The sequence below is a fragment of the Lucilia sericata genome, unplaced genomic scaffold, assembly GCF_015586225.1.
Source record: "Lucilia sericata isolate MDLA Ls3-8-SP2 unplaced genomic scaffold, ASM1558622v1 Contig000691F_arrow, whole genome shotgun sequence".
In the NCBI taxonomy this organism is placed as follows: Eukaryota; Metazoa; Arthropoda; class Insecta; order Diptera; family Calliphoridae; genus Lucilia; species Lucilia sericata.
In genome coordinates, this window is record NW_023994694.1 from 190873 (window position 1) to 203021 (window position 12149).

Consider the following 12149-nt stretch of genomic DNA (forward strand, 5'->3'; position numbering starts at 1 on the left):
TTAACAACAATATTATTAAAAAAAAATATTGTTATTTTATAGTTTTATACTTTTTCAAAAGATTAAATTTTCGTAAAATAAAATATTTTTGTTTTTACCACTTTTGTATAAAAGTAGATTTTTTTTTATTAAAAATAAATAAATTTTTTAACTTTTTAATTTTTATTTTAACCCTGTATTCAGTATTACAATATTTTCAAATCTGTATGAAAAGCACTCAAAAAATATTTTAAAATTGAGTAATTTTCATAGATTATGTGTTTTTTATTTATTTTTATTAAAAACTAGCTATACCCAGTGTGCTTTGCTACCCTAAAAGCAAAAAAACCCACTTACAAATGGGAAATTCCTTTAAGGAATCTAGATCTATTAGTTTCTTAGATAAAATATTTTGTTGTATTTAATTCATATGGGAGGAGTCGCTCCCCTCATTGGTAGTCCGCCAATTTATTACCCAAAATATTTACATGGATGCTAAAGTTCTTCGTGCAAAATTTGAGGACTCTAATTGTACCAGTTTCCAAGATATATGACTTTTAATAGTTATTTAATAAGTAGGCGTGGCACCTCGCCTACTTTAAATTTTAAAATAAAAAGTAGCCTATAGTTCCTTCCAGATATACAGGAAGGTACTGTTGAAATTTCAAGAAAATCGGTCCAGCCGTTTAGCCGTCTATAGAATTCAAACAAACAAACCCACAAACAAATAAACACACATTCATTATACCCTACACCACTTTAGTGGGGAGGGTATATTGGGTTTGTGCTGATGTTTGTAACGCACAATAATATTGGTCCTATACCCACCTTAAAGTATACCAATCGGCTCAGAATCATTTTCTGAGTCGGTTTAGCTATGTCCGTCCGTCTGTCCGTGCGTCCATGTAAACCTTGTAATCAAACTACAGGTCGCAATTTTGAAGATAATTCAATGAAATTTGGTACATGATCTTCCATTGTCCCAGGGATGAAGCCTATTGAAAATGGTTAAGATCGGTCCATTATTTCACCTAGCCCCCATACAACTGAACCCCCCAATAGGGCTTGTAATCCTTGTAATCAAACTACAGGTCGCAATTTTGGAGATAATTCAATGAAATTTGGCACATGATCTTTTATGGTATCGTAGACGAAGCCTATTGAAAATGGTTAACATCGGTCCATTATTTCACCTAGCCCCCATACAACTGAACCCCTCGAATAGGGCTTTTAAAACTTGTAATCAAACTACAGGTCGCAATTTTGGAGATAATTCAATGAAATTTGGCACATGATCTTTTATAGTGCCGTAGATGAAGCCTATTGAAAATGGTTAATATCGGTCCATTATTTCACCTAGCCCCCATACAACTGAACCCCTCGAATAGGGCTTTTAAAACTTGTAATCAAACTACAGGTCGCAATTTTGGAGATAATTCAATGAAATTTGGCACATGATCTTTTATGGTGCCGTAGATGAAGCCTATTGAAAATGGTTAATATCGGTCCATTATTTCACCTAGCCCCCATACAACTGAACCCCTCGAATAGGGCTTTTAAAACTTGTAATCAAACTACAGGTCGCAATTTTGGAGATAATTCAATGAAATTTGGCACATGATCTTTTATGGTACCGTAAATGAAGCCTGTTGAAAATGGTTTACATCGGTCCATTATTTCACTTAGCCCCCATACAACTGAACCCCCGAATAACCATGTTGTATACAAGACTTGATGACCCTCACGAATACCATAATAATAGGTTCTCATATGACCCTAGCCCCTATGAAAAGCCCCCATCAAAATTTCACTTAAATGTCTACAATTTTATTCAACAATAAACGGATTAAGTATGTATATCTAAAGCAATGTACAATTCAACTTAAATGCTTTATTATGGCAACTAAATCACATTATATTTTTGTCAAAGGTGTAGGGTATTATATGGTCGGCCTCGCCCGACTATAATTTCTTACTTGTTTTTATATATATAAATAAATTTTTGAACTTCTTAAGCTGGGTCTCCGCATATACCGTAATCGGCACCGAAAACGAAAACTGTTACTGAAATACGTCGGTGTTCGACACCGTCTCGTTTCTGAATTATTTTCATGTCTGTTGGAAGCGTTGCAACAAAAACTGAAACGAAGTTATTTTTTAGTAGTCATTGTGTAGTGGAAAATTGTATACATATTGAAAAAATAATAAAAATATTACAAAAATAGAAAGAAAATTTATTATTTCATATATTTTAATTTCCATTTTTTGTTTGAAATAAAAATAAATTCAAATAATTTCGTTGCTATAGCACCGTAAACAACCTACTTGAAGTTGTTTTCGTTCCGGCCTCAAATGACAGGGTTTTCGTTACTAATCGGTGCCGTTTCGTTCCTAAATTTCGTTGACGATTTTTGAAACGAATTTTTTTGTTTCAAATGTTGTCGGAATTTTGTTTTGCGGAAACGTAGCTTTAGTAATTTTGTGTGTTTTGTCGACAACATTTTGCCGATTTATTTTAAGTAAATTTGGTTTTATTATTTTAAGGCCCAATAACTAAAGTTAGGAAGTTATCGTACAGATAATGTGTTTTTCGTTATTACAGGTCAACTTTAGCTAAAAGTGTACGATAGGCTAATGGGAAGATCACCTTACCTTTAACTTTTAACGTAAGCTTTAGGAATTGTTTAAAAATATTAATGAAAAATAAATTCAATGTAATTTTTCATATGAAAAATATTATTAACGGCTAAAAGTATACTACGGTTTTTGTATAATAAAAAATTATGTTGTAATAAAGAAAATATTTAAAGTTCACTTTATTCCTCCCTTTAATTAAAGTTACTTTTTATTATTACGAACATTAAATGCAAGTTGTAAATCTATTTTACCGTCGCCTCCGGTAGGTTAGTGGTTATTGTTATAGTCTGGTAGATCGGAGGTGGTGGGTTCGATTCTCACCTGGCACTGGTTATGGAGCGCACAACAGGCCCGATAGAGGCCTAGGTGTATTTCTTCGGATCTGATGTATATACATCCTCCTTTCAAACTAACTAACTAAGCAACTACCGTCGACATTGTATTTTTTCCAAACAAATCTTGAGTGTTTATTTTCCATATTAAATGTTGATGTTTTGCCGACGGGATGTGAAAAATTAAAAAAAAATCAGTTTGTTTGTTTGTTTTTTTGTATAAAACTAGGTTTTAAGCTTATTTTATAAAAAAGAAATAAATCTTGAAACTTTTGAGTTATTCTTAAGAAAATATGTTTCGTAATTTTTCAAAGATTAAAATTTTTTATCAAAATTTTAGTGTTTTTCATAAAATAAAAAAATATTGAAATTATTTTAATAACTACATAATACAGATATTTTTGATTTTTACTTATTTTGTAGAAAATATTTTGATTTTTCATATTAAAATTTGCTGTTTTGCCGACGGCATTTAAAAAAACAATTCTTTAAAGAATATTTTTCTTATTAAAATGTAACGTTTTGCCGGCGGCATTTAATGATTTTTTTTTTTTTTTTTTTTGAAAAAAAAAAGAAAAAAACAAAAATTTACTTTTGTTGAAGGCGAACAATGTTCTACCGACGGCATTTCGTTAATTTTCATTTTAAATAAATTTTTTCTATTATTTTGAATATTCTTAACAAAATTTTCTTTATTTATGTTTTTTCTGTAAAATTTAATGAATTTTCTAAAGATTTTTACTTTTTATTTACATTTTGATAGAAAAATAATGAATTATTTACAAACTGTGTTTTGCCGACGGCATTTCGTTAATTCTTGCTAAACTACTCTCAATATTATGTTTTTTCTCAATACAAAAATTCACTCTCGTTTCGTTTTTTTTTTTTGTTTTCACAAACATTCACACACACAATACAATGTTTTGTTTACTATTGATATAACTTCTTATTTTCATTAACAAACTAGCAGAAAATATTCTTAAAAATCAAGAATTTAATAAAAAAGAATTATATTCTGTAAAATCACATGAAAAATATTGTTTTGTTTGTTATTTAATCTCTTTTTGATAAATATTTTGTAGCCCTGAAAAACAAAAAATTTTAATATTTTTTGAACATTTTTCAAATGCCGTCGGCAAAACAGCAAATTGTAATATGAAAAATCAAAAATATTGCTACACATATTTTTAGGATTATTATTAAATCATTATTTTCATTTTATTTGGATAAATAAGTGTAGCATATCCAATTTCTTTAACGTTTTTATGGTAGTGGAAATCTGCTTTTTACATTGTTGGCAATTTTCAAATTCACAAACCAAAAACACAAAAAGGTTGCGATTCTTGCTTTAAATTACAAAAAGGTTTGTGAATTAGACAACTAAAATCAAAATGTCCGAATTTTCAAAGCAAATTTCCACACCAAAAAGAAAACCAACTGCTATTATTAAACAAATTTATAATTAAGTATAAAACAATAAAAACCAATCTCTTTTTTGAAAAATATTTGTGGCCCTGAGAAGGGCCGTTTTGTTGTAGTTGATGTTAAAGAAATTATTTATATAAACCATTTGTTGACAACAGCAAGGCAGAAAATTTACTTGGAGCTAGTGTATTTGGTGACAGCTTTTGTACCTTCACTGACAGCGTGCTTGGCCAATTCACCGGGCAACAATAGACGGACAGCAGTTTGAATTTCCCGACTGGTGATGGTTGAACGCTTGTTGTAGTGAGCCAAACGAGATGCTTCAGCGGCAATACGCTCAAAGATATCATTAACAAAACTGTTCATGATACTCATGGCCTTTGATGAGATACCAGTATCGGGATGTACTTGCTTCAACACTTTGTAAATGTAGATGGCATAAGATTCCTTGCGCTTACGCTTGGTTTTCTTGTCACTCTTGGTAATATTCTTTTGGGCTTTACCGGCCTTCTTTGCTGCTTTACCACTGGTTTTAGGAGGCATTTTTATTATTCACTTTCTTTTTTTTTTCACAAACACTTTTTAAACACTGTTCACAAACTGTGAGTTTTTTTCTTGATGTGTGCGCATTATATACCTTTTTGGAATCCAACAAATACAATTGTATCTACAAAATGTATCTACACAAACCACCCCATTGTGTGTGTGTTCTTCTCAGAAAAAAAGTATAAATACCCATGGTAACAAAAAAATATTTTATGTTCCTCCAGTGAGGATGATATGGAAGTTGCGGAATTCACGACGGAAAGTGAAGATTCCCAAGAATCTTTGATAGAAAGCCAAGCTATTGCCGCAACTAGCACATCTTCGGTTAAGGTGCCAACAAGTGAAGCAGCAAAGCAAAAAGCCAAGTTGAAGGATGTTTCCAGCTCCAGTAAAGAATCCGGGAAGCCTGTAAAGTCTGGTGATGGGAGAATTAAGAGTAAGTCGGTGCCTGTTGTTACCTGTTATGATATAAATGTTAAATATATTAGTGATAAGTTGGAGAATATATTGGGTCATAAAGATTATAATCTTAAGATATTGGGAAAACATGTTACGAACGTGGGGGTCTGCACCCTGATAGACTTTGAGAAACTGAAGTTATTGCTTAATGAGGAGGGGGTACATTTCTATACCCACACACCAAAGGCTCAGAGGCCTTTTTCAATCATAGTTAGGGGTCTTTCAGACTCTTTTGCAAAAGAAGAGGTAATGGGGTATATGGGTAGCCTCCAGATTAGTGTAAAGATTATGGGTTTGTATAAGCTTGGGAATGACAGATGGTTGTTTCAACTCGGTAGGGAGTCTGACCTTAGAGGTTTTAAGGACATAAGGTATATCCTACATTGTAGAATTTTTATGGAGAAGCACGCTAAAAGAGATGTGGTTCAGTGTTATAACTGCCAACGCTTCGGCCATGTGGCTAGAAACTGCAACATGCCCTACAGATGCGTTAAATGCGGGGGAGATCATGGTCCGGGGAAGTGCCTGGTACCCGCTAAGGATGTTAACAACATGGAGACACTGACAACGGACCCAGTAACAGGTCAGGCAATCAGAAAGGTCGGAAATGCGCAAACTGTGAGACAGAAGGTCACACAGCTAGCTCCAAGGAGTGCCCGAAACGCCTGGAACTCCTACGTAGAATTGCCGCCAAGAGGACAACAGGTGCCTCAGGTGGAACATCTTCTCCTCGGGAGAACGGCCTATCATACGCTGCTGCTGCAAGATCAGCAGTCCGTACAAATGTCGCTGATAATAGAAGGGCTATATCTGTCCCTACTGCTTCTGATGAGTCCCGCATGGGAAATAATATTTCACTGTCTTCTGCCAGGGCTGACTTTGACATTATTGACTCCGACTGTAAACGTCTATTTGGCAGTGATCTGCTGCATTGTCTGGGAAAATTGAAGGGTTTCGCTAGGGAATATCGTTCCTTGAGCGATGACGGGGAAAAATCCCGAGCTTTACTTGGGATGTTAATTTCACTCCAACATCATGGATAGTTCATTTAAATGCATATTTATTAACGTAAATTCCATTGTCTCTAGACACAAGAGACATTATATGGATTTGTTTCTTAGGGAACATCGACCTGATGTTTTGTTATTGGCTGAACATAAACTATCTCCCAGACATACACTGGACATGCGGGGATATAGGACATACAGACAGGACCGACCGAACGGACGTGGTGGGGGGACTGCTGTACTTGTGAGGGAAAATTTATGCTCTAATAGATTAATACTCGACTTGGGGACAATCGAGAACACGGCTGTGAGGATTAGTAGAGCTGACGGTAGCATGATTACGGTCATTTCTGCATATTTGAGACCCCAGATTTCACTTTCCAGCTCTGATCTGGATCCTATTTTGAGCCTTACTACTAGTGGCAGCCTCTTGATTGGAATGGACCTAAACGCAAAACATACTAACTTTGGAGGTGACGTCTGCAACCGTAGTGGACATAATTTGCATGAATTTCTTTTGTCCAGCCCGGACATAGATGTGCTTCGAACGGCTGAACCAACACGGGTTGCTGGTAACTCGTCCTCATTCTTGGATTATTTTATAGCATCATCTGACATAAGACCTTCTCCCTCTTTGACAAATGGACTTAGGACTCTTGACTATGACTCCGATCACCGTGCTGTGGAAATTGTTGCAGCTTCCGGGGAATTTCAACAGCGTACGGACTCCACGTTTTACGATTTTAACCGAATGAACATAAAACGTTTTAACAGAATCTTGACTAGAGACCTACCGGACTGCCAGCTTCCGATTGACAGGAACGTAAGTCCTCAAGAGATTGATGCCAGTATATCTGCAATGAACACCGTCTTCAGAAATGCAATGGATGAGTCTATCCCTAAAATACCGACTGGTAGCAAAGGCTGTCTTCAACTTCCGCCTAATATTCTGAACTTCATCTCCGAAAAGAAAAGATTAAGGCGAACGTTATGGAGGACTACTGACCCGACAAGATGTCCTGGACTGAGAGCTGACATTAAAAACCTTGATAGGATTATTCAGGGCGCAATAGCCATATTTGAGGAGAATTACTGGTGTGATTACCTACGGAAAATAAAAGTTAACAATAGGACATTTCGACTGGTAAAGAGAGGTGCTGGCATAGGGAAAAGGACGACGATTGCGGACTTGAAGGACTCTAGTGGGACTCTTGTATCTGTGGACTCTGATAAGACCGAAATACTCGCCGAAGGTTTTGATGCGATTCACCGGGGCACCGGTGATTTACGTTCGCCGTTATTTGTTCAGACAGTTGAGCGGACAGTTTCGACACTCTCTCATTACACACCAACCTTGACCTTCGGACAAGATGTAATGGCTGATGGCACTGATATTGACAACCCTCGTTCTACACACATGGACCTTATTACTCCTGTACAGATAGGAAATGCACTTAGACACCGAAGTAACAAGAAATCTAGTAACCAGGACGGGATCCCTGATTTCGTCCTGCGTAAGACCGATACTGTGACATGGAGATATCTGGCAATTTTATTCAACCAATGCCAGAACATCGGTTATTTTCCGACTAACTGGAAGGAGGCAACTGTAGTCCCTATTTTGAAACCTGGATCTGACCCTACGGAGGTCGGAAGTTATAGACCAATTTCGTTACTATCCTCTTTCGGAAAACTCTTGGAATCTTTTCTCCTTACGAGAATCTGTGATAGGATAACTGACGGCGGAATCTTACAGGATAGCCAATTTGGCTTTAGAAGTGGTCACTCCACCTCGCATGCACTTACTGTGTTTAGTGATTTTGTGGCCAGGGGTTTGAATGATAGGTATGTGACTTTAGCGGTCAGTTTAGATCTAGCTAAGGCGTTTGATACTGCCTGGCAGAAGGGAATCGTTTACAAGATGTTGGGGTACGACTTCGACCGGAACACATGTCGCATGGTGACGGATTTCTTGAGTGGTAGGACCTTTAGGGTAAAAGTTGGCTCTGAACTTTCGGAGGCTAGGGAAGTGGTCGCAGGTGTTCCCCAGGGATCATTATTAGGCCCTATCTTATATAACATTCTTGTCTCTGACATCCCGCAACCCCCCAGTGGCGATCTCATTCTGACATATGCTGATGACATGCTAGTAGCTGCGAGAGGACCAAGGGCATCAACATTGAATCGAAGAATGAACGGTTACCTGAACACTCTTAATGAATATCTCCAAAAATGGGGTCTTAGGTTGAATGTTGGGAAAACGGATAGCGTATTGATAAAGGGTAGGCGAGGCCGTCTCTATCCCAATGCTAGGAGTTATATCCCTCGGTTGAGCGTTGGTGGTGAGATAATAAGAACATCTGATCGGATAAAATACCTTGGCGTGATTTTCCATGAAAATTTCGAATTTTATAGGCACATGGACTTTATTTTGGAAAAAGTCAAGAGGATATACTTTATGTACTATAGATTACTTCGTTGTAGGACGGGCCTGAGCACTAGGGTCAGGCTCCTTATATATAGGCAAATTATAAGACCTCTCATGGCCTACGCCTTTCCAATTTGGTTTGGGATTTCATCTCACCAAATGGAAAGGCTTAGGATATGGGAGCGTCGAATTCTGTCGTCTTGCCTGGGACTTCGTCCCACTATGCGCCCGAATGGTCACTTCTGTAGCCCTCATTGTAGGACGATATATGACGGGATCGATTTTGAGAGAGTTGACGCGTTCTTGATTGGCTCTGCCATTAAATTTCTTGAACGGTCATCTCATCTCGATAATGAATTGGTAGGGAAATGTTTTCGGCAGCTTCCTGACTTAGCGACTTTGCATGTGAACAGATATCTCTCACCTGTAGATCTTTTGACAATCAGGGATGGTAATCTTCTATACGGGGATGCAGGCCTCTTGTTTTATCACAGGAGGGTCGGCACACTTAATGTGACTGACTTGGTGTACAACACCGAACAATGACACTAATGTATATAATTTTGTAACCGAATTATTACTTTTATTTTTGTTTATTATTATTTTAGTTTTCATTATTTTTCTCTTTTTTAATTAGTTTTAAGTTTTATTTAGTTTCTAAGTTAGTATATAAGTTTATCTCAAATGTGTTCCTTTTTATTCCTTTTTTCTTGGAAATTCTCATGATAGATATTAATCTTTATACGAGTGTATACAGCACAGCTGTAATTTGTGAAACCGATTTTAATTAAATCTTAGTTAGTTACAAGTTAAGAAGGTAGAATAAGAAATTGTAGCTTAAAACGCAATGTAATGAATTTTTGGAAAATAAAATGAAATGAAATGAAATGAAAAAAAAATATTTTATCAGTTTGTGTTTACAGTGCTCTAGTGAAGTGTTTTAAATAATAACTAAAAAGTGAAAAATGTCTGGTCGTGGTAAAGGTGGCAAAGTTAAGGGAAAGGCAAAGTCCCGTTCAAATCGTGCTGGTTTGCAATTCCCCGTCGGTCGCATTCATCGTTTGTTGCGTAAAGGCAATTATGCCGAACGTGTTGGTGCCGGTGCTCCCGTATATTTAGCTGCCGTTATGGAATATTTGGCTGCTGAAGTTCTTGAATTGGCTGGTAATGCTGCTCGTGACAACAAAAAGACCAGAATTATTCCCCGTCATTTGCAATTGGCCATCCGTAATGACGAAGAATTGAACAAATTGTTGTCTGGCGTAACAATTGCTCAAGGTGGTGTTTTGCCCAACATTCAAGCTGTACTTTTGCCCAAGAAAACAGAAAAGAAGGCCTAAATTATTTTACACAACGACAACAAGAAAATGTAAAAATACTATACAGACCATCGTATTTAGAAGAAAACCAACCGTCCTTTTCAGGACGACAAATTTCTTTCAAAAATGAGTAAAATTTTTTCAAAACTAACTTAAAACATAACAAAATAATAAGAATTTTCGAAAATTTACAAGTTTAAAATCAAATTGTATTGTTTTTTTATTAGTAAAAGTCATCAGTTTTGCTTATTTTCATTAAAAAAATACATACATATATTTAAAACAAACATCTGCCTCACATAATCATCCCTCGTTTTATTTCTTCATAATCATCCCTCGTCTTATTTTTTATACACAACAAAAACTATGGTATACATAAAATCCAACTAAAGAAAAACACATACACAACTATACAAATGCCTTTACATTTCAACAAACTTCCTCAAATAAGAATTTCTTGTGATTTTACAAAAACAAAAACCACTGTATAAACGAACAAACTAAAAAAAACACTCACACAACTATACAAATGCCTTTACATTTCAACAATCTCCTTTTTTTCCACAAACAAAAACAACGGTATACATAAAAACTAACAAACGAATAAAATACACACCCAACTATACAAATTCCTTAACATTTTTTGCTTTAGTTAAAAAAAACCAACAACAAACACATTAAACAGATGTTCACAGAATAGTCTTGCAGTCGAGATTCCCACGAAGTATTTTTTTGTCTGCATAGAATTTGTTTGTGTTTGTCAGTATGTGATCGTTTTAAGTAAAAACTGGCTTGCTTCTTCTTTATTCTGTATGCGTTGATAATTTTTTGTATATTGTTGTTGCGTACAGTTAGACTGAAAAGTTATTTTTTCATTTCAACTTTAAACATTGCATATTTTCATTTTCTATCAACTAATTTTAACAATATTTTACTCTATTAAGTATTTTCTTCTATTTAAAACATTTTTTAGAAATTTTAGAACAAAAAAAGAATTTTTTGCTAAAAAAAATAAAAAAATTTTCTAATTTTCAAATTCCGTCGGCAAAACACTCTTTCATTATATGAATGTCTACTAAAAATCTAAAAAATATACTTTTTTTTACAAAAAGATGAAAAAGTGTTTTGCCGACGGCATTTGATAATTTTTTCCTTTTATACGCATTTTTAGAATAAATTACTTTTTTTCTTTAGAAAATGTATTTTACCGACGGCATTTGATATTTTTTTTCTTTTATAAGTATTTTTAGTAAAAATCTATTTGAAAAAGTGTTTTGCCGACGGCATTTGATAATATTTTTCATTTATAAGCATTTTTAGTTGAAAAAGTGTTTTGCCGACGGCATTTTATAATTTTTTCTTTTAATAATCATTTTTTAGTAGATATTCCTTGTTTATTCTCATATTTCGGAAAAATAATTAATATAAACTAATATTTTCATTCAAAATATAACAAATATTAAATTTTCCCCAACATTGCTAATGATTTTCTTTGAAATCAATTTTTATGAATAAATAAACAAAAATACACACAGTAGAAGAAATAAACAAGCATGCATAAACAAACCACTATACGAATGCCTTTGCATTGTGATTACTCTCACATATTCTTGTTTTCGTTGTTCTCTTGTTAATACACAGTAGAGACTTTACCTAGAATTTGTTTGTTTTTTTATATGAAACTGGTTTCTTGTTTGTTTATATTTTTCATATGCGTACAGTTTGACTAGAAAAATGTTTTCTTTTGGTAATTTTAATAAGTAAACAATTCATAATGATGATTTTGTTTGTAAATAAATGAAATTATGAAAAAATATTGAAAAAAAATTGAAAATTCAAAAAATAAATGTAAAAAAAACCTAAAAATGGTTTGTTTACTTTTTTTTTTTTTTTTAATACACATATATTTAAATTAAAAAAAAAAAGAAATTTTAACCTATGGTAGTAAATTTTTGATTCAAAAATGCACTATCTCTTTTTAAATTTCATTTCGTGGTCCTGAAAAGGACCGATTGTT

The 12149-nt window shown here is 34.4% G+C and overlaps 2 protein-coding genes across 2 annotated transcripts; one reads left to right on the forward strand and one right to left on the reverse strand.

Moving 5' to 3' along the window:
* Positions 1–4461: 4461 nt before the first annotated feature.
* LOC119607391 (histone H2B) lies at positions 4462–4952 on the reverse strand. The gene has a single exon (XM_037961274.1). The coding sequence runs from the start codon at positions 4914–4916 to the stop codon at positions 4545–4547; it is 372 nt and encodes a 123-aa protein (XP_037817202.1). The 5' UTR covers positions 4917–4952; the 3' UTR covers positions 4462–4544.
* A 4769-nt stretch (positions 4953–9721) lies between these two features.
* On the forward strand, positions 9722–10246 carry LOC119607383 (histone H2A). The gene has a single exon (XM_037961263.1). The coding sequence runs from the start codon at positions 9779–9781 to the stop codon at positions 10151–10153; it is 375 nt and encodes a 124-aa protein (XP_037817191.1). The 5' UTR covers positions 9722–9778; the 3' UTR covers positions 10154–10246.
* Positions 10247–12149: the final 1903 nt, after the last annotated feature.

Coding starts and splice junctions, on each gene's coding strand:
- LOC119607391 (XM_037961274.1), bottom strand. CDS start 4,916: ATGCCTCCTAAAACCAGTGGTAAAGCAGCAAAGAAGGCCGGTAAAGCC.
- LOC119607383 (XM_037961263.1), top strand. CDS start 9,779: ATGTCTGGTCGTGGTAAAGGTGGCAAAGTTAAGGGAAAGGCAAAGTCC.